At 43.4% G+C, this 22,157-nt stretch overlaps 5 protein-coding genes across 5 annotated transcripts; 3 read left to right on the top strand and 2 right to left on the bottom strand.

The window, feature by feature from the left end:
* The first annotated feature begins 2,498 nt into the window (after nt 1–2,498).
* LOC119251857 (60S ribosomal protein L39) lies at nt 2,499–2,858 on the top strand. The gene has a single exon (XM_037519150.2). It carries the CDS (start codon nt 2,526–2,528, stop codon nt 2,679–2,681), a length of 156 nt encoding a protein of 51 aa, XP_037375047.1. The 5' UTR covers nt 2,499–2,525; the 3' UTR covers nt 2,682–2,858.
* Nucleotides 2,859–8,730: 5,872 nt separating this feature from the next.
* LOC119251844 (histone H2B type 1-C/E/F/G/I) lies at nt 8,731–9,215 on the bottom strand. Its single transcript, XM_037519139.2, has one exon. It carries the CDS (start codon nt 9,146–9,148, stop codon nt 8,768–8,770), a length of 381 nt encoding a protein of 126 aa, XP_037375036.1. The 5' UTR covers nt 9,149–9,215; the 3' UTR covers nt 8,731–8,767.
* Nucleotides 9,216–9,436: 221 nt separating this feature from the next.
* On the top strand, nt 9,437–9,931 carry LOC119251836 (histone H2A type 1-D). Its single transcript, XM_037519132.2, has one exon. The coding sequence runs from the start codon at nt 9,471–9,473 to the stop codon at nt 9,861–9,863; it is 393 nt and encodes a 130-aa protein (XP_037375029.1). The 5' UTR covers nt 9,437–9,470; the 3' UTR covers nt 9,864–9,931.
* A 4,873-nt stretch (nt 9,932–14,804) lies between these two features.
* On the top strand, nt 14,805–15,192 carry LOC119251852 (histone H4). The gene has a single exon (XM_037519146.2). The coding sequence runs from the start codon at nt 14,819–14,821 to the stop codon at nt 15,128–15,130; it is 312 nt and encodes a 103-aa protein (XP_037375043.1). The 5' UTR covers nt 14,805–14,818; the 3' UTR covers nt 15,131–15,192.
* A 5,672-nt stretch (nt 15,193–20,864) lies between these two features.
* LOC119251855 (uncharacterized) lies at nt 20,865–21,470 on the bottom strand. The gene has a single exon (XM_037519148.2). The coding sequence runs from the start codon at nt 21,462–21,464 to the stop codon at nt 21,246–21,248; it is 219 nt and encodes a 72-aa protein (XP_037375045.1). The 5' UTR covers nt 21,465–21,470; the 3' UTR covers nt 20,865–21,245.
* Between the last annotated feature and the right edge of the window lie 687 nt (nt 21,471–22,157).

Below are 22,157 nucleotides of genomic sequence, written 5' to 3'. Positions count from 1 at the left end.
CAAGATTTTAGTTCCAACAAATACTGATTGGAAGACTGTTGTTATCGATTTTGTTCTTAGGGTTCCGATAAATTTAGGGCTCTGAGGCTTGAGAAGGCTCATTTTACTGCAAGAAGTGGTGGATACAGTCTTGGAAAACAAGGCAGAAATTCCGGGAAGAAAGATGGGATTGAACACATGAACTTTTTTTTCTTCCAAAGATTGATTTATTTATGCATACAAGAACTGGGGTATAGGCCAGAGGTGCGGGGGCGAGAGGATTCACCATGAATGGTTTTGATGAAAATGTCTGAGATGGTGAGGCGATGATGTTGGATGTTTCAACATTAGACCTTAGATGGGTAACCTGTAAAAACAGAGCGCTGGTATGAAATAGGACAAGTAGATTTTTAGGCATTTACTATTTCTATTACTGATAAGGTCAAGTAATTCATCTCTGTTTTATATTTTGGACTTCAGGACATAAAGTGTAAAAGGCTTGAATTTCTTTAAATAACTAAGCATGATGCCTTGACCCAACAACGCAATGCTTAATCTCTTCTTCTAGTCCCATGGCTACTACATTTGATTTACCATCTTTTTGCTCATACACAGCTAACCTACCCAGGTGACAGATTTGCTAACTTGAGTGTCATTAGTGAGAACTTGAGTTATTACATGTGGAATCCATCCCTGGGCCAGAGGGAATGAGTGTAGTAACCTCCCTCCATTTAAAAAAAAATTTCTTTTATGTGAATAGAAAAGGGGGAAATTGTGTGTAGCATGTTTCTGTTTATCTGAGACGGATGCTTAGAATGCATACGAATACGCTTTCACTTAAACAAACAATGGAAAGAGAAATCACAACCTTAGATACTGTTAACTATAAAGTGAAATAGGTTATAGGATGATGGAGAAAAACCTTGCTGAATATAACCTGATTTGACTTTGGAACTATGATAAAAATATCAGAGACAGTAATGAAAAAAATCAGATTTTGAAAAGCCTGAAATAAAAACAAATGAAGCAAGTGGATCTGTGTATCCAGATAACAGCATGAATGCAGGGAAAGGAATATTCCAAATACTTAAAAAACAGTAATTTGAGCATTCCTTTCATTCTATCTGTCATTCTGTCAAGCCTTTGAATGAGACAACCTATCTTTCTTTTGAGTGAGACTTTGGCAAGCCTTTGCTCTATTAATTTTGTGTATCACTCTATCAATCTATCTTCATTCTATAGCTATTTTTCATTCTATCATTTTTTTTTTAAAGATTTATTTCTTTATGCAAGAACTGGGGTACAGGCCAGAGGCACAGGAGGGTGAGAGGATTCACCAGAGAAACAGTGGGGAGCAGAACAGGCAGATGTCAGAAAGCACTGCTGAAGGGAGCAGTGGGCGAGATAGGAGAGGTCTGGCACGCCATGTGGGTAGCTCCCTGTCCAGCCAAGAATGAAACCCATGCTGCAGAGGCTGCGGACAGCTTCACAGTGCTGTGCTCAACCCGCTGCGCCACAGGGAAGGCCCCTATCTATCATTCCAGTGAGCTTTTTGAGCAAGGCTTCAAGCGAGTAGTCAAGCAAACCTTTGCTCTGTCTAACTTTCATTTTATCATTCTATGTATCTTTCATTCTATCAAGCATTTGAGCTGTCTCTCATTCTAGTGAAATTTCAAGCAAGGCTTCAAATGAGTAGTCAAGCAAGCTTTCAGGCAAGCCTTTGACCTATCCTTCATCCTAGCTATCACGCAATCTATATTTCTTTCTATTTTTATCTGAGATCAGCCTTCCTTTTGGTCAGCATATGTCCTGGACCTATCAGGATGCCCCTGACCTTTTGGCTCTGGAGTAGAGATAGAAATCTCCACAGTAGGATCATGTAGAATTTTTTGTGCTCAATGATACAGTTGCTGACTCAGGAACTCTGACTACTTTAACAACAGATTCAAAACACTGGTTTTAACAGCTAAGAGCATGACATTCTTTTCGTGATAAATCCTTTATCTTGCCACAGAATTAATTAAAAAAATATAATCTAACTCATTTTACTCCCTGAGTTGATTGCTTCATTCTCAACCTTTCCAAGGCTAAGTGACTAGACTTTGGGTTGCTTATCTAAATATTGCATTTTAAAAACAATATTATTAAGTTTCAGGGAACACACAATGCAGACTCTTACCCAGGTCTATAAAAATATCCATAACACATTAGTGATTTTCATATTCCACTTTGATCTTTTGGAAGAATTAAAGCAGTCTACAGCCAATGAATATGAGATGCTTTCATAATGCTTTTTTTCCAAAGAAAATATACATTTCCAAAGGATTTTCCAAGTCATTATCATCTCTATACTGGTTATTTTATAAGGAGGTGGAGTTTTAATTTTCCTAACACTCTTACTCCAAGAGGCACCAAACATGAAAGCATTGACTGTACAGTATCTGATTATTCCATAGATGAAAAAAAAAGTTATAGGATTAAAAACATATTTTACTCTCGCTCCTTCCCGCCGCCATCGCGCTGTGTGCGCTTACCTCTTCCTCGCCATGTCTTCTCACAAGACTTTCAGGATCAAGCGATTCCTAGCCAAGAAACAAAAACAGAACCGTCCCATTCCCCAGTGGATTCGGATGAAAACTGGTAATAAAATCAGGTACAATTCCAAGAGGAGACACTGGAGAAGAACCAAGCTGGGTCTGTAAGGAATCGCACGGAGATGGCGCGCATATTTATGCTGTATTGAGATCAGTAGCATCTACCATGTCACTAAAAACATCACTGCTTTGTGGACTTGTGTTCTCTTGGTACACCTCTGTACCTGGCTCTGTAATAAATATGTGAGCTGTTTGAATGGCAAAAAAAACAAAAAAAACAAAAAAAACAAAAAACATATTTTAGTGTATGTAAGTAGAAAGTGAAAGGGTGGAGGAGAAATTTCCCTCACCCCTCTAGATTCTTCTCTAGCTGACTGAGTATTTAAAGCAGTCAGACATATTAGCAGCAGAAAAAGATAACATTCATGCAAATATATTGCTTTTGTATAAGACTTAAAATGTTTGACAATAACTTTTCAAAAGTCCCTGCATTTGTCTAAGAGAAGAAAACCACAGAGTTACTCCTCAATTAATATTAGGAACATGTATGTGTGATTTGAGTATGGCGATTAAACCTAAAATATGTTGTAATCCAAATATGCCAGTGTCTTTTATTAGTTGGTTCTTACAAAAGTATTTCTAGAATATAGAACTATATAAAATTCTTCCACTCAAGTTTTAGAGTGATGTTATGTAATATAAACTAGATTTTAAAAAATAATTCTTGATAATTTGATTGTGTTGTAACTTCATCTTAATTTTTTAACCAATATTTTAAACTGACATGTTGAAAATAAACTAGTAGAATACTAAGTTCCAGTATGACAGCAGACCCCACTGAGGTGACCAACCACTTGTATTTCAATGTCCTTCTCTGCTTTCACTGCCCATCAGGCTAGAGCTGAATGTGAATCTCATGATTGCTGACTTTGTTAATTAATTCAAAAGAACACCTGCACCCCTATGTTTACTGCAGCACTATTTATAATAGGGAAGGTTTGAAATCAACCCAAATGCCCAAAAATAGATGACTGGATCAAAAAGATGTGGTCCACATATGCAATGGAATATTACTCAGCAATTAAAAAAGACAAACTCATGCCATTTGCAGCAACGTGGATGGAGCTAGAAGGGATGATGTTCAGTGAAATAAGTCAGAAGGAAAAAGAAAAATATTGGATGATAACACTTATGGGAGGAATATATGGGAGCCAACAAGAGATTAAGGAAAAAAAAACAAAAAACACCACAAAACAAAACAATACTAAACAGCAGACAACCATATATCAGAGACATTCTGCAGGGGAGGAGGAGGGAGAAGGATGAAATGAGGGCAGGAAGAGCATAATGGACTGTGGTGATGTTGCACTGGTGAATTGGTGATGGGAATTCTATGGGGCCACACCTGAAAAAAGAAAGAAAACATTGTGGAAGAAAAGAAGAAGAATGAGGTAAAGTATATATATAAATAAATAATTACCAAAAAACCCAAAAAAACAAAGTCAAGGGGGACTGAGTACCTGTAGATACAAAGCCTGAATGAAGGCTCAATCTGACTGAGCATTCGCAACTAGAGCGTGATGCTGGCTCACCACCTGTTACCAGCAAAACTCGCCACCTCTTCTCAGCATCAGGTTCCCCACTCACTTATTCAGCTGTTCACAGGTAAGCAGCTAGGAACAAAGGACTTTGGAGTTTTTCGGTCAGGTTATTGACCAACTGCCTTACCTGGGGCAGATGCCTTAAGTGCTTTTCTTCTGCAACTGATTTGTCAGCACTGCAGCAATTTCAAGGCACACTCTAGCATTCTTGAAAGGCTGCCAGCCGCTCCCAGCCTTGGCATGTCCACTCTGTTGCTTCTGCAATGGAGGTGATCAGTATCCGCATTCTTATAACAGTCCTAACCCTCAGGGAACATTCTAGAAGTTAGGCAATTTGTTTGTTGACTGTCCCAGTGTTTGGGGGTAGGCACACTATTTACATTTAAGAAAGGACTGGGGAAGCTAGCAGAATTGATTCTGCTATGCTAGCACGACTCCCAAACCTCTCACAGTAAACCTGAAGTGCAAATCCTGATTATCTCATCCCAGAGCCTAATTCTTTTACAAACAAGCATGAGGGGTGTGTGTATACGTACAGTTTAGTATATAATGAGTTCCAAGAGTGCAGTCACTTTCTAAATTAAGAAAAGATTGTTAATTGTAATTTGTTCTTTTCAAGTGTCATCCAAGAATGACTTTTTTTGAAATCACTTCACCAAGTCTGCAGTACCTGAGTCATTGGAGTTGATCCTGGTGTGTTGCATGCAAAGCCATTCTACATGTAGGTGCTATAACAGTTGAATTTCTTGTTCACCGGGATATGAGGTACCCAGGTATTTAGTCAAACGTGTTTCTAGGTGTTTTATGTTGGTGTTTGGGATGAGATTAACATTTAAATCAGTCGATTGAATAAGTAGATTTCCTCTCCGTTGTGGCGGGCTCATCCAGTTAGTTGAAATCAGTAATAGAACAAAAAAGGAGGTCCATTTCTAAGAGAATTACTCCTGCCTGACAGCTTTTGAACTGGGACATTGGGTTTTTTCCCTGCCTTTGGACACAAACTGAAAAATGGGCTTTTTCTGGGTCTCAAGCCTACCGCCTTGATATGGGAACTCGCCTGCACCTCTCCTGTTGCTCTGGGTAATCATAACATAAAAATATCTTCATACACACACACACCTCCTCTTGGTTCCGTTTCTCTAATATGGGAGCAAATAACCAAATACTTCATTACTAAGGTGTTTTCACAACTTTTAAAATATGCATGTTTATAAGTTAAATATTATTACCAATACTTTAATTTAGCTTGGAAAGGGAGAGTGGCCTAAAAATATGAGATATGAAAGGATTCTTGGGAGTGAGGTAAGTTGTGATCAAATTAATTCATGTGCCTAATACTATATCATAACTGAGATGGCAAACTGCATGGAATCTAGAAATGAGTGAAAGAAAACAAAAACAAGAATTTGGCTCTGTTTGTACATTTCATACACTCTCCATGGAAAGGAGTGCTGTTTCCAGTAAGAGAACAAAATTCTCTAGGGTGAACAAGGCCATTGCTAGGTGGCAGAGATTGGAAAAACCCATCTTTTAGGGTCAGATCCTCTGATCTGTTTCTATGCCCAAATCTGTTCCATTCTACTTTATAAATTGTACTTTATGGAAAAAATATGAACAAAATTATTTTGGGCAAATCATGGCAATTCCTAAAACTACCAGCTAAAAATATCAATGGAAAACAATAAAGTGACATTTTGGTTTGGATTAGCTCAAATCAGTTTCCCAAGGCAACGGAAAACAGCATAAATTAATATGGTTTAAATGGTTGGCTTGGACTCCTTGGTGGCACAGTGATTTTAGTCTCAGCGCTATCAAGCTATCACCAACCACTGTGGCATGAGTTTGATCCCCAGGCAGGGAGCTACTCAAATGGTGCAGCCGACCGACCTTTCCTGTCTCATCCGCTGTTCCCCTCAGTGTATTTCAGTGGATCTGCCTGTTCTGCTCCCCACTCTGTCTCTGGTGAATCCTCTCACCCCCCACATCTCAGGCCTACACCCCAGTTCTTGTATCCATAAATAAAAATGAATCTTAAAAAAAAAATGCTTGGCTCACCAAGGTGCAAGTAACTTAAAAGATCTTGCTTTGCATTTTTATTTTTTAATTTTTTTAAAAGATTTATTTTATTTATATAAGAACTGGGGTATGGGCCAGATTCGCGGGAAGGTGAGAGGATTCACCAGAGACAGAGCGGGGAACAGAACAGGCAGAATGACAGAAATACACTGCTGAGGGGGGAGCAGCAGGCAAGGCAGGAGAGGTCTGCTGTGTCATGAGGGTTGCTCCTCTGCCTGCCTGTATCAAACCGGCACTGCAGAGGCTGCGGACAGCTTCACAGCGCTGTGCTCAACTGCCGCGCCACCAAGGAGGCCCGGCTTTGCATTTTTATTTTTCTCTCCCTCTCTTTTAGAATTATGACTTTCTAAATACTAAAGAGCAAAGACCTTATTTGTGAACCTTGTATTGAGAGACCACGAATGCCTTCTCAGTGCTCTTCTTTGTTCTGCCCACAGATTTTGGAGACCCCTCCAGCCCCCCCATATTCTTCTAGACATCATCTTCCCTGCTAACAATTCTTAAATCATCAAGCAATCTCTAATTGTCACAACTTACATGTATGTGTGTGTGTGTGTGTGTATAAATTTTCCAGGCCAGGATGTATATGGATATTGGAAAATATTTGTAATTTAACCCCTTTAAATCCTCTTTCCAATTTCTCTCCTGGATTTTATGCTGATTCTTTCATTCTGGCTGTTTAAATAGTGTCTGTCATCTTTTTCTCCTAAGAGAAACTAACACTGCTAGCTAGATAAACTCTACTAGGTATGAGAATGTCATAAGTTTTCCTTTATGACAATCTAGATGGTGTTTGAAAAATTCCATACAAGGGATCTTTCCCTATAATATTTTTCAGCACAGTATGATAGATTTCTGCATACATTTGAAATATAAAGCAAATTATATCAAACACCCTTGATGGAACTTCTAATTCGAGTGATGGCAACAACTCAAATTTTATATAAATTATAAAATATATCTGCTTTCCCCCATATTCTTTTCCATCTGAAGGATCCACTGCCCGTGGGTTTTTTTTTTTTTTTTTTTTTTTTGTGGGCCCCTCCCGGGCCAGCGATCGAACTGGCGCTGCAAAGGCTGCAGGCAGCCTCGCAACCCAGCGCCCAGCGCTCAACCGCTGCACCGCCAGGAGAGGCCCTCTGTAACAGGGTGGTCCTCTCCCTGTCCTATAACACCTCCACTGCCCGTATTTTAAAATGTTTATTCATGAACCTATGTTACAGCTTTTAAAAACCACACACATATTCCTCTATATTTGGGTACAGAAAATAATTTGGTTATTTTTGTGAGCCTTATAAAAAGCTATATAAAACTTCTGGAGTTTATGTTTCTGAAATTCAACCAATTATTATGTACATTTCCATCATTTTCTCTGCTCTGTTACCCGATTGTGTGAATGTACCTCCAGAAAATGTTTCTTCTTTTGGTCATGAATATATGGTTGCTTTTAGTATTTTCTATTAAGAGCACTGCTCCACGCTTGCATGTCTCCAGGTCTATGTGTGCATAATATTCTCATTTAAACACTTGGGAGTAAAAACGTGTCTTTAGAGTGCCATAACTGGAGAGAAGTAGCATAAAAGAACAAACAAACAAATAGCAATTACAAATCAAAATGGAAGACGTTTTCAAGGTGAGTCCTCGCAAAGTTGAAATAGTTAAATATGCCACTTCTGAGGACTTAAAATGGAGAGATGGATTGTGATTTCTGTAACAGGGAGTAGGAGTGGAGAAACGGCAGGGACCAGTTTTCTTTCTAGTTTTTAAAAACATCTCCCAAATAAATAGCAAATACCAGTGAGATGGAGTGAGAACATGGCGCAGGTTCCGCCAGAACAGGGAGGCTGAAACGACCCCACCCGGAATTTCTTCAAAAGGGAGCGAGTAACAGCGGTCCGCGCCCACCCGGAGAACCGCGCGCTCAGGGTCCTCTCAATGGAGGAAAGACAAAGAGAAAAGGGTGTTCATTTCAAATCGCCCGCGCGGCGTCCCGATTGGCTGTCCAGGGAAACGGGGCGCTGAATGGCGCGCAAGGTAATTGACTTGGGTTCTCACCTTACCTACATTTTAAATCTCTTCGTCTTTAGCAAACCCAAACTTAGGAGACGCAAAGGAGAGCCAGCACCGCCCCCCAAACGCACATAAATGAAAAAAACGGCTACAAATGTTAGCAGGTGATAATTTGAGGAGACAGCGCTCAAGGCATTCTTTAAACAAAACCTGCCACTTTGATAATTTTTAAAAAATGGCTTCTCTTTGGGGACGAAGGGCACTTTATCTCTCAGGTGAACCTGATCGCTCTTACAATAAGATTATACAAAGCCAGCTAAACGTTGCCGCAGCACGCACTGCTTGTCATGAAGGCAATTCCTAGTAAATACTAAAAGTGAAGTAACGAGATGGCTTTACAGCAGGTAGCCGCTTACCCTCTAAAGAGCGAGTGCCAGTTCTCTTTGGAAAACGTGGTGGCTCTGAAAAGAGCCTTTGGGGCGCGGCCGGCCGGGGGCTGCGCGGGCCTCACTTGGAGCTGGTGTACTTGGTGACGGCCTTGGTGCCCTCGGACACGGCGTGCTTGGCCAGCTCCCCGGGCAGCAGCAGGCGCACGGCCGTCTGGATCTCCCGCGACGTGATGGTCGAGCGCTTGTTGTAGTGCGCCAGGCGGGACGCCTCGCCCGCGATGCGCTCGAAGATGTCGTTGACGAACGAGTTCATGATGCCCATGGCCTTGGACGAGATGCCCGTGTCGGGGTGCACCTGCTTCAGCACCTTGTACACGTACACCGAGTAGCTCTCCTTGCGGCTGCGCTTGCGCTTCTTGCCGTCCTTCTTCTGCGCCTTGGTCACCGCCTTCTTGGAGCCCTTCTTGGGCGCGGGCGCGGACTTGGCCGGCTCAGGCATGGCCGCGGACAAGTGGGGAACAGCACGAAAGCGAGACGAGTGAGTTAAGGCAGCGAGCGTGCTCCGAGCGCCCAGCTTTCTAAACAAAGAAGACCTGAGTAGAAGCCTGCGTTTGATTGGTGGTGAAGACTGGAAACGTCATATCTAATTTTGTCCAATCAAAAATAAGTGTTTTTCAAAGACACGATTCCATTGGCTGAAGTTAAACTGACATTCTAGCCAATGGCATGGGTTCATTTTCAAGCACAGCGAAGACTATAAATACTGTAGGTCTGCTTCTTTTCGCCAGTGTTTACTCAGGCTGGTGATTTCCTGCTTCATCATGTCCGGACGCGGCAAGCAGGGCGGCAAGGCGCGCGCCAAGGCCAAGACGCGCTCGTCGCGGGCCGGGCTGCAGTTCCCCGTGGGCCGCGTGCACCGCCTGCTGCGCAAGGGCAACTACTCCGAGCGCGTGGGCGCCGGCGCGCCGGTGTACCTGGCCGCGGTGCTGGAGTACCTGACGGCCGAGATCCTGGAGCTGGCGGGCAACGCGGCGCGCGACAACAAGAAGACGCGCATCATCCCGCGCCACCTGCAGCTGGCCATCCGCAACGACGAGGAGCTCAACAAGCTGCTGGGCAAGGTGACGATCGCGCAGGGCGGCGTCCTGCCCAACATCCAGGCCGTGCTGCTGCCCAAGAAGACCGAGAGCCACCACAAGGCCAAGGGCAAGTGAGGCCTTCTGCAGTTTGTAACTTACTCTTCTCGAACCAAAGGCTCTTTTCAGAGCCACCCACTTTACCATCAAAGGAGCTGTGCTTCCAAACCTCGTTTATGGGGTGCTGTGTGTGTTGTGGATGGGGGTGGAAATGAATAGTTGGTATGTAAACCACACGAGAATTAGCGAGTAATGATTTTTTTTTTTTAGAATTTTTTTAGGCTTAGGTTAGATTTAGATTTTTTTTTTTCAGACTACTTAAAAGCTTTTTGTGTTTGATCACAGCAAGGTAAAATATCCACCTGCAAAGATTTGGCACCCTGAGATTACTTTCCTTTACATGCCAATGTAAATTAGTAACTGCACGTGTCAAGTAGACATGTAAATCTGGCTCTTAGACATTCTCACTTCACTGTTTTAGGATTCACAATTCAAGAATTCACCAACCTTCACTCATCTGTTCGATCCTGACTTAAACCTTCACTCACCTGTTAAATCACCAAGTAGTCACTAGAGAAAAGCCTTCATTTCACTTACATATACATCAGTTGATGTTTACTTTTTTTGGGGAATATGAGAGAAAGTTTCATGACATTAGTCCACTGAAATACATTTCATTTGTGTTTAAAGGTTTGTATTTCCTACATTTAAATCTCAATTACATGCACCTAGTATTCCTTGCAAGGAAAGTGATCACGCCAATCAAGAAGTAAATGGGGGTCTCCCCCATGACGCAGCGGGTTGAGCACAGAGCTTTGAAGCTGTCTGCAGCCTCTCTAGGGTAGGTTCGATTCCCAGCCGGCCACAGAGATACCCACATGGGGCGGCAGACCTCTCCTGTCTAGCCCGCTGCTCCACTCAGCAGTGTTTTCTGTCATCTACCTGTTCTGCTCCCCACTCTGTTGCTATTGAGTCCTCTCTCTCCCATGCCTCTGGCCTGTACCCCACTTCTTGTATAAATAAAATATAAATCTTTTTTTAAGTAAATACTACCTTTTTCTTTTAAACTTAATGTTTATTTCACATTAGAGGACCTAAATCCTGATTTCATAAGTCTTGTTTTTACTGTTTCTCTTTAACATTAATCTACAATATTTAAGTTTGTAAATTTTAAACAAATGTTTTCTTAGAAATATCAATTAAAAAAATGATAAAGTTCCAAGGAAAGCTTGAGTTCTTTCAATTTTTAATAATAAAATAACCTGTTAATAGTGATGATGCAATTGCTAACACTTGTTTTATTCCCTTTTTCCTGTTCCCTGCAAAAACCAGCACATTTTAAAAGTGTAATTGTAATTACACGTGTGGCTTTGATTTAATCAATGGCCCCATTATTAAAAATTAACAAATGTATGTAGATTTTTAAATAAAACAAAACATTTGAGTTTGACCTTTTATTATGATTCCACATGTTAACTGAGCATTTCAAATGACTTGCTCCAAACTCTATGAAATTCCTAATTTTTACTTAATACATGAAGATGAACTATCTACATAATCAGAAAATTAAAATTTGTATCTAAATATAGAGACCATAAGTCTTTCAAATAAAATTGCCATATTAATTTAGATATTTATAATTGCAATTAGGTCCTGAAAATTTTTAGAATGTCATACTTTTTACCATAAAATTATTTTCATAAGAGGTGAAGTTCAATTATCATGGCAGATTTATGAAAGCATTATTTAAACTTTCTGGAGTTGGCTGGTCTTCCCTTTAGTTTTACCCTCAGCAGACTGGACAACTCTGAAAACATCCAACTGTCTTCCCATATTCTGTTTATTGTGGATCTTCTCTATTAGAGTCGTTTAGAATGAAGACTGTTTTACTCATACTTGCATCTTCTCCTGACACCCATATTATGACAAGTCCAAAATATATGTTCAATAAATTTGTGAATTTCACAATAATAAAAGTCTTGTGATATAAGATAAAAATAAAAAAGAAGTTGACAGTTAAATTGAGATTGCCTGGAGGAAAATGTAGGTATTGTTAAAAGAATAAGCTCACTTCATGATTTTGGCTTATCTAGAAAAAAGGTTGATCTGAATGACTTAATTAACTTGTTCTACTTCCTTCTTCCTCCTTTAATCTGTCATCAGTTTCACACTGATATAAATAAAGCAACTAATGTTAATGAATATTAACTATCTAGTAGAATAATGAAGCAGTTTTAGTAGTTTTGGGAACCAGTAGTTTGGAGGAAGGCAGGGACTTTGGACAAGGGTGTTGCAAGCACTAAGAGCAGAGAATTAGCAGGTTCCCAACAATACAAGTTTTTGAGGATCTCAAGGAAGGCCTCTCCATTTTTTTTTTTTTCTTTTTTAGCAATTTCTCCTTTTCCAGATATTGATCTGTGGTAACCATGTCAATTATTTATGTTAAAATATTAGTTTTTCTTGGTGTGGTAATAGTATATGAAGTTGAGGTTTTGGTAAAGAGGGGACAGTCCTTTTTTGTGATCATACTCTCTACCTTATATTTTTAGCTGTAATGATACTGATTAGATGTTATTTCAAAATGGAACTCCTTGATGAAGGTATGCATACATATCAGAAATTTGCACAGAAGAGGTAGCATGTTTTGTTTGTTTAGGTTAATAAATACTAAAGTATATTTTTTGCCAAAAATAGATGTCAGTAAAAATCTATTAATACATGTTAAAATTAATATGGATCTAGTCTGGCCACATTCCATCCTTAGCTCAGTAGACATCAGCCTCAATTACCCAACTTGCCCTTGGGTTGCCTATCTTTGGGGCTCCCTTACTACAAAATTAAGTATGTTTTTCACCTGATAATCTGTCTAAACCACCAACCAAAGAACTTAATTACTAGAACACCTGGGAGTGTCCTAACCAAAGCACTAAAGGAAGGAAGGAAGCCTTTTGGCCCCAAGCTGCTCAGTAGAGATTTAATTTAAAACCAGAGTTTCACCTCTCAACTACATTTAAAACAAATAGAAGAACAAGTAGTGACATTAGAATAGTTATGAGTTTTAAAGATTATAAGAATCAAAAGGATTTGAGTATAATCCTGCTTGTTAGTTAAAAAAAAATCCAATATATTCAAAGATTAGTCCATATTAGATATTGAGAAGCAAATCTTAGATTGCTAGCAAATAAAAGGTATTTTTTTAAAAATAGAAAGTTTCTGAATTTTTAAAGGACTTTGTAATTAATTTAAAATAAATACAATATTGATCAAAATCTCAAAGGACCATTTCTTAAACTTCGTAAAAATTCTAAAAGTGACTCCAAAAAGGAGTCTTGTGAAACTAGACTAGGAAATTTTGAAACAAATAAGACCTGCAGTACCAAATTGCGAATACTAATGCAGATGCAATTAAAATTTCTGATGAAATTAAAAAGAATAGCAGAAAGTAGGGGAGAAAAAATAATTTTCCCTCTACCTTCTAGGTTCTGCGACTGAGAACCTCTGTAATAAAAAACACTGACAACAAAAAAACACCTCAGGAGTTTAATGACATGTGCAGCTGAAGTATACAAGGGAGACACCCAGGAGGTCTCAACAATTAATGAAATTGTAACAGGGTGGTCCCCAGGAAAGGGGGAGGTTCCCTGCCCCACCCAAGGGAGGGTGGAGCTGAGCAGGAAGAGGAGAAGCTGAAGAAGAGACTGAGGAAGGAAGCAGGATGGAGCCAGGAGACCTGGAGGAGGCACATGGAGCCTAGAGACACGTGAAGAAGCTGCGCTTGTCTTTTGGTCGTGGACTGGGTGACACAGATGTGGGTGAGACCCATGGGGAGGTGACAATGCAGCTTTTATCTTGATGTTGATTTTGCTCTTTTCCTTCCGGCCTTGTCTGGTTGTTTCTGACCCTTTTCTGTGGGTCCCCACTGGAAGATGCTTTAGACTTGTGGCAGGCTTTGGGACCTTGCTCTGGGCCGATCCCATATGGATGGACTTTTACCCACGAGGGGACGGGTAACTTTGGGTGCTTCATTTAGAAACTAGACTCTTGGCCTTACCTGTATTGTTTCCTAGTTTTACTAAAGTTCCTTCCCATTAAAGTCTCATATGTTTTGTGTTGATGCGGCGGATGGCAGAACCCATTTAGAATAGACAATAGGCAGGTTTGCGGGGTTTGGGCTGCCCCTCTCCCTGTCCTATAACAAAATGACCCAAATGACACATCACCATCCTAAATACCATCTTCAGCCAAAGACAGAGGGGATGTGGGCAGGGAGAGGGGATTCACAGCAGTCACAGTCACAAACTGTGCCCAGAAAGCAGAGTAAACACGGTGTAGTTGTCACGCGGGTTTAAGCACCTCCCTCATCTCCAGGGGTAAATCTCCAGGGGTGAGTGCTACTCTTTCTGGCACCGGGAGGCAGACACCCCTGCGAACAGGTCACTTTTATAAACGGTTTGAGTCCCTTCGAAGGGGGTCGGTGCTGCCGTTCTCCCGTGTCTGCTTTTTCTCAAAACTGATCAGCTCAAGATCATCCAAGAGCCAAACAAGCGAGCAAGGTGTATTTGGGGTGCCTGGCACACCCGCCCCCTTGCAGTAGAAACCCCAGCATAACTGGCCCCAGGAGAGTGAGGAAGTAAATCTTGGAATCACTGGCAAAACAAACTCTGGTTGCTGGGGATTCGGTTAAAACCGTTCATGGCACTTTCAAGGAAGAACTAGAAATCCAGTTTCTTTCTGGAAACTAAAAGAAGCTGGGGGGGAGAACCCGCGTGGGGCTGACGAGAGGCGGGGCGGCCAGTCCGGTATCCGTGGCTAGGCCGGGGCCGCTGTTCTGAACGTGCATCCGCGCCCGCCGCGCCCGGCGAGAACCAGGGACCCAGAAGCTCTTTCCTTCCGGGTCGCGAACCTCCCCCCTCCCCGCCCCTCCCTCGCGGGCTCCCGCCCCTTATTCCGGTTCTCAACGCGGTCCGCAAGCTCTATATAAAGGGCGGCGCGGGCTGGCGTGGCGACGTTGCGGGCAGCTGTGCACTGTCGGCATGTCTGGGCGCGGCAAGGGCGGGAAGGGCCTGGGCAAGGGCGGCGCCAAGCGCCACCGCAAGGTGCTGCGCGACAACATCCAGGGCATCACCAAGCCCGCCATCCGCCGCCTGGCCCGGCGCGGCGGCGTCAAGCGCATCTCGGGGCTCATCTACGAGGAGACCCGCGGGGTGCTCAAGGTCTTCCTGGAGAACGTGATCCGCGACGCCGTCACCTACACCGAGCACGCCAAGCGCAAGACGGTCACGGCCATGGACGTGGTCTACGCGCTCAAGCGCCAGGGCCGCACCCTCTACGGCTTCGGCGGCTGAGTGGGCGGCCGCTCTTCTGTCTCCCCGTTTGAACAAAAGGCCCTTCTCAGGGCCCCCACTTTTTCTCCTGAGGAGCCGTGCACTGGCTTGGTGTTCGTCTTTTAGTTAAACGATTCTTCACGCAAGCGGTGTGGAGGCACATTGAAAAGACTCACCAGATACATTGGGGAGCAAAACAGGCGGATTGACTGAAATAACGCTGCTGAGGGGGGCAGCGGGGAGACAAGAGTTTGCTGCGCCATGTGGGCTGCTCCTAGCCAGGCGATCGAACTCGTGCTGCGGTGGCTGCGGAAAGCTTCACAGCGCTGTCTCAACTACTGCGCCGGCGCCGTCAGGGGCTCCCGTCTACCTGTCTCATTTTTGCTGTTGTACGATTCGGTTAGGACCTCACACCTGCGGGCTGAAAACGGGGCTGTAATGCGCGCGGTGCGCTTCCGCAGCGGCCGTCTGGCTGTTGTGAGAACGATGAGTGACGAACTTACTGTGAGTAGATAGGCCTTGCTATGGGGTTTATTAAGGCAAGGGTTTCTAAACAGGCCCTTTGGCAAGTTTAGGAACTTAAAAAGGGAATTGGGAAATCTAAATTCCAGGTGTCCGCCAGAAGAGGTTAAAGTGAGAGCTGTGCCCACTGAAGTGGAGCTTCTAGGTCTCTCCCAGCCTGTTGGCAGGTGTTGCTGACCAGCAAGGGGAAGCTAAAGAGGACAAGGGGGAGAGAAAACTGGAAGACTGGCAGGTCTTAAGTGGTGGCCTAAGGGGTTCAATCTTAGCGCTGCCACTACGATGAGGTGAGACACATCTGTTTCCCCCAATATAGCCCCCTAGCTGTGTTTTTCAGTAGATCCGCCTAATTAACTCTGGTGAATCCTCTCAGCTTTTCGTGCGCCTCTGGCCTACACCCCCGTTCTATACAAAAACATAAAAATTTTTAAAAAAAAGAATTGTAGGCTTGGAGGAGATGTGTAGCAGAGACATGAGAAAACCGCACTTGCTTCTCCGCCTTGGACTCGTGCCTGGGACTAGGGGTACATGGGAGAAGACACTTAAAAGAGGCAGAGACATGGGTGAGAGACCAGTGGGGAGCCTGACAGTGGCAGCCTTTGCCTTGACTTGGATTTTTATTTTACTCTTTTCCTTCCAGACTTGCCTGGCCCCTTGTGCCCCTTTCCTATGTGTCCCACCAGGAAGTGCCTTAGCCTTGTGGCAAGCTTTCTGGCCTCAGAGGCCCTGCTTTGGCCCAACCCTGTTTGGGCATTTACTGGAGAGAAGGTGGGTTTACTGGGAATTTTATTTGGAAACTATATTCTTTCTGATCTTTCTATTGCACACGAATTAAAATTCTTTTCTAGTAAAGGTCTCTCCCACAGTAGAGTACCCTTTGTCTTTATGTGGCAGATGACAGGACCCATTCAGAGTTCAGGCTTAGGGGTTCCAGGATACCCCTCATTCTGCCTAATAGAAAGAAACCCAAAGGCAGAGGTGAGAGCTTTAGGGTCGATGGAAACCTTGATTTTTGCAGGCAATACAGTGTAAGGTTGTATATCCCACATGTATGTAAAAGGTGAAGCTGTCACCAGTATATGAATTATATATAATTGAAAACAAGTAAAAAACTTCCTTGACTCACCAGAATTAACTTTTGTAAATTCAGATGCTAAATAAACATCCAGCCAACTCAAGTGTTTCCTCAGGAAGGATCCAAGAGCCATCTCTGAAATGTCAATTCTCTCCCAGTCTCGTGAGAGATTGAACTATCACAAAATTCCAAATCGCAAAGCCTGCTTCATCTTTTTTTTTTTTTTTTTTTTTGATTTATTTATTTTTATACAAGGACTGGGATACAGGCCAGATGCACGGAAGGTGAGAGGATTCACCACAGAGCTGGGAACAGAACAGGCAGACTGATGAAATACACTGCTGAGGGGAGCAGTGGGTGAGACAGGAGAGGTCTGCTGAACCATGTGGGATTCTTGCCGGCCGGGATCGAACCCGCACTGCAGAGGCTGCGGACACCTTCACAGTGTGCCACGCCACCTCCTGCGCCAACAGGGAGGAGGCCCCTGCTTTATCTTTTGAAAGGGTTGTATTCACTTAGCTGTGTGAGTTATTGTTTTGCAATAATCCCTTTAGCAGATTGCTTATGATGTACCTCACATTCTGGCTTAATGATTATTCAATAATAAATCTGCTTTTAGCACCCCCATGGAGAAGCTTTCTGGATGGGAGATTTCGTTTTTTAGATATATTTTCACAACACCTTCAAAGGGTCTATTAACTGTTTGTGAATTTCCATGAATTGCTTGAATAGTTTTGACAAAGCAATTTAAAAACACCCAAATGCATTAGTATTTTGTGCATGATTTGGATGTATAAATATAATTTTCATAATATTTTAGTATTTACTTTAAGAAAGCTATGACTCCTGCTGCCCACTCCTCCCCTCAGCAGTGTACTTTGTCAGTCTGCCTGCTCTGCCCTGCTCTCCGCTCTGCCTCTGGTGAATTCTATCGCCCTCCCGCACTTCTGACTGTACCCAGTGCTTGTATAAATAAATAAAATAAAATCTTTAAAAAAAAAGTCTGAAAATTATTTAAAAAAAAAAAAAGGCTATGACTTAGGGCCTCCCCTGGTTGAGCGCTGGGCTGCGAAGCTGCCTCTGCAGCGCCGGTTTGATCCCTGGCCGCCAGCAAGGGTCCCACATGGCACGCAGATCTCTGCTACTCCCCTCAGCAGAGTATTTTGTCTTTCTGCCTGTTCTGTTCCCCACTCTGGCTCTGGTGAATTCTATCACCTTCCCGCACTTCTGGTCAGGTAGGCAGTCAGGCAGGAGGCCTTTCACCAAGGACACAGTCCTGGTATGAGGAACAAACTGGGAAGCCAGTATCTGCTGAAATCAACACGTAGATATTATGACCAGATTAGCAAGATCAGCTAAAATACCTTACTTGAAAAGATAGCAGAAAGCTAGGTAAGAATGAGGATACAGATAATATGCTTTGAACAGCAGGAACAATGGACCGCAGGCAATAGCCAGCCCCCCTGGTCACCCCACCCTAGCTTACAGCCCCCATGAGTGTACACCCTTTATATACTTGCCCCACCTTTATACTTGATTCTAATAAATGAGTCTGCCTTTGGATGGGGGCTGCACATTACTTTCTGCAGCCCCCTAGGCTTCTCAGAGCTCCAAACCCACTTGAACTTTAAGTAATCATTCCCTCTTCCTGCAGGCTCCCAAAGCTCCTCTGTGAGGTGGAGCCCCCCAACCCCCACCCCGCCCCAATCTGAAAAGGTCTGTGGGACCAGCATCAATGGAAAGTGCTAACGAGTTATATTTGAGGTGATCCAAATCCAGACATTCTAATTTAATTGGTTTAGGAAAACAATCCGTTATATTTACACAAAAAACAACTTTCATTTAATTTTGGACTGCTGGAAATAAGACAAATCTCTGGCCCACATGATGTCTGGGTTTCTGTAAGGCAGTTAAATTCAATATTCAGAAAAGGAGATGAAATTAATAGACAGTGAGAACATGGAGTTATGGGAAAGGCAAAAACCACAGCATCCATGTAATTATCCTTAGTGAACTAAGGCTCTCCTCCAGTCTTTCACTTACTTACAAATGAACAAGAGATGACACTGTAAGAATAAGTTACTAGCTCCACTTGCAAAACTTGTTTTTGTTTGAATAACATAATGACCTTAGGATATTTCCCATGGCTCCATAAGATCAGAGCACCTCCCAACCCAGGCATACAATGATTTGCTGACTCTGAACTAAAAAGTGGTTTATAATGAGTTGCTCACATCCAGGGGTCACAGTCAGATGTCATTAGGTGTGAAGTATAAATAATAAGTGTTTCATATTTTTCTTGTGAGTCAGGCGCTGGTATTTAATCACTTCATTTATCAACTCATTTAGCCTCACAGCTAATCCTGTGAGTGAGACACTACTATCATCCACACACAACTGGATAAATGAAGAAACAGACTTGGAAAAAATATGTAACCTAACGCGTATTCACAACTAGAAAATGATGAAGTTTGATCACCCCAAGGCATCTGATTGCAATGACTGATCTTAAAATTTTTTACCGTTTTATATCACTTTGGGATAAAGCTGTGAAACAGGATGTTTAAATAGTAAGGGATTTTTAATTTTAGTTTTTTACAGACTAAAATTAAAACAGACTGTTTTTTATGTTCAAAATATACATGTCTTAGTGGTGCCAGATCTGATTTTTCATTAATTAAAAAGATTTTTTCATGTAGCATAGTTTAGACATTCGGATTAAAAAAAATTGTCAAAAAAATCCACATTCCATGGGAGGGCCAGGAATTTTGATTTTTTCTCTAAGTGTGCCTATAACTGCACACACACCCCCATCCATTTTCATTTATCACCAAAAACACACTTTTATCAGTAAATACTTAGCTGTCATAGAGATCTTATTTAAAAAAAAAAAGTTCCACTGGGCACATATACCATATATTTTTGATCCAGTCATTTATTTTTGGGTTGTTTCTATATCTTATCTATTGTAAATAGTGCTGCAATTCAGCAATCAAAAATGATAAACTCATGCCATTCCTGGGAACTTGGATGGAGTTGGACAGGATGATGCTCAGTGAACCAAGTCAGAGGAAAAAGAAGAATATCGGATTGTTTCACTTACAGCAGGAATGTAGGGGAACCAAAGAAAGGATAAGAGAAAAAAAAAATAAACCAAAATTAACAGGCAACTATAATCACAGAGACATTCTGAAGGGGAGGGGGAGGGATGAAAACAGGAGAGGGAGGAGCAAAAAGGACTATAGTGATGGTGCACGGGTGAATTGGTGGGGGGAATTTCACGGGGACTACACCTGAGAGAAGAAAGCAAATGTACATAAAAATGTACATTAAAATGTTTAAAAAAAGTTAAAAAAAAAACCGTCACTCACTTGATCCTATTAATGTAATTTAAATAAGGAAAAACTTTTAGACCTTTTCGGTAATGAGATCAGAGTTGCAGCTGCAGGTTAACTGGTCATAGCTGCAGTTACAGGACACCCCAGTAATCTTATCATTTGATTAATTAATGGAGAGACTAAGATGCCAATTTATGATCAGCCTGAAACTTTGCGGTTTTGTGACAAAACACTCCCCGAGTTGACACTGAATATACTTTGTGCAAGTAACACTGCAAACAGTCCAGTAAACACTTCTTGGAAAGTAATTTATGACGATTTCATTATGTGCTTTGGAACTAAAGAACAAAAAGTTTAGGGGGTAGGCTCATTATTAAAGATTTTTCCTTACAATCTCATTTCCCTGGGCAAAAGTAGGGTGCCAAAACGACCCCATCAATTTGTAAAGTTCTGCCTCAATGAAGGACGAAGGGCAGGGGCGCCCAGCAGTCGCCGAACGCGATGCGCACGCGCGAGGGAGGGATAACATGGCGCCTCCCAGTAACACAGATCGAATCTGCGGGATTAGATCACAGGTCCTCAGGTGAGAATTCAGATGAAAATTTGGAGTCCTGAAAAGGGCCATTTAATAGTTTAGAGAAAAAGAATAAGCCGTGCGCTCAGCCGCCGAAGCCGTAGAGGGTGCGGCCCTGGCGCTTGAGCGCGTAGACCACGTCCACGGCCGTGACCGTCTTGCGCTTGGCGTGCTCGGTGTAAGGGATGTTAGGGGGGAAAGGATGTCCCAAAGCTAATTCCATACAGGCTTTGTGGACTCCACCCCCACCCCAGGTCAAAGCCTAAGACACTGGGAACTCCAAATCCCATCACCACCAAAGGGAAGGTAGCTGGGACCTGAGGGTGGGGTTCAGCAGCCAGGTTGGTATAAAGCCAGACACGTGGGCTTGGAGGGGTCCCCCATTTTGGCTCTCGGCCAGCTCACAGCGTCCGGCCAGCTCTGAGAGTGCCTTTGGGTTTCCAGGTCGGCGGATCAGGTAGGACGCATTAAAGACTTTATTTCCCTTTTTTCTCCCTGAGTTGTACATTTTCCTTATTTCCTTTTCTCTTGTAAATAAACCTTTTATTAACCTTTTTGTGTGTGTCTGTAGTGGAGTATTCATAAGTCCCTTTAAAGCGCGCGGGTGAGGACCCACAGCCAGGAACCCCTTTAATATCGGGGTTGCTCTATAACAGTGACGGCGTCGCGGATCACGTTCTCCAGGAAGACCTTGAGCACCCCGCGGGTCTCCTCGTAGATGAGCCCCGAGGTGCGCTTGACGCCGCCGCGCCGGGCCAGGCGGCGGATGGCGGGCTTGGTGATGCCCTGGATGTTGTCGCGCAGCACCTTGCGGTGGCGCTCGGCGCCGCCCTTGCAAAGACCTGACATGCTGAGGGGAGCCGACAGCAACTGGCCGCGGCTGCGGCGGCGCGCGCTTATAGAGGGCGGCGTCGGACCTGTTTGGGAACCGGCCGCACCAGCCGCCTCTGCTCGGGGCCCCGGCGGCCGCCCGCGTCTTCGGGCATGGGAGGGGCGGGGCGTCAGCTCCTGGGTCTGAGAGGAAACCGGCGCGAAATTCCTCATCCCGCTTCCGCAGACACCGCTGTGCGCGCGCCTCCCCCCAGCGCGGCCTCGGGGTCCGCTCGTCCTGCCTTTCCCGGCGCCTCTCGGCACCGACGGCGCCGGCGCCTCGTCCCTGGAACGGCAAGTTCTGCCCAGGAGCCGCGATTGCGAGCCCGCGGCGTTCGAGAACTTTCTCGTATCCTAAGCGATTTCTGTGGAAACCTCATTTAATCAGTCTGAGCAATGACGAGATGCGGTTCGGGTGGGCTGATTCAGGACAGCTTCCGGTGGGGCTCTGGCCTTTCCCAGAGTTGGTTTTCTCTTTTCTTTGCCCTCGTGTACCGGGTGGCCTTCCCTCCTCTCATTCACCTCCCCACTGCCGCGGTTTTTGTGGGAGTCCTGACTCCTGTTTTCTTCTCCTCACCTGGAGGCACTTTAGGAAGTCTGAGGGAAATCAGCTTATGTCTGCCATAGCCTTGGCGAGCGGACAAGGAAGCAAACATGCCCTTTCTTTGTTGA

Source organism: Talpa occidentalis, unplaced genomic scaffold (assembly GCF_014898055.3).
Source record: "Talpa occidentalis isolate TD23 unplaced genomic scaffold, MPIMG_talOcc4v2.1 talOcc4.2, whole genome shotgun sequence".
NCBI lineage: Eukaryota > Metazoa > Chordata > Mammalia > Eulipotyphla > Talpidae > Talpa > Talpa occidentalis.
The sequence above is the reverse complement of the archived record's forward strand: the minus strand, read 5'-3'. Positions and strand labels throughout refer to the sequence as shown.

Coding starts and splice junctions, on each gene's coding strand:
- LOC119251857 (XM_037519150.2), top strand. CDS start 2,526: ATGTCTTCTCACAAGACTTTCAGGATCAAGCGATTCCTAGCCAAGAAA.
- LOC119251844 (XM_037519139.2), bottom strand. CDS start 9,148: ATGCCTGAGCCGGCCAAGTCCGCGCCCGCGCCCAAGAAGGGCTCCAAG.
- LOC119251836 (XM_037519132.2), top strand. CDS start 9,471: ATGTCCGGACGCGGCAAGCAGGGCGGCAAGGCGCGCGCCAAGGCCAAG.
- LOC119251852 (XM_037519146.2), top strand. CDS start 14,819: ATGTCTGGGCGCGGCAAGGGCGGGAAGGGCCTGGGCAAGGGCGGCGCC.
- LOC119251855 (XM_037519148.2), bottom strand. CDS start 21,464: ATGTCAGGTCTTTGCAAGGGCGGCGCCGAGCGCCACCGCAAGGTGCTG.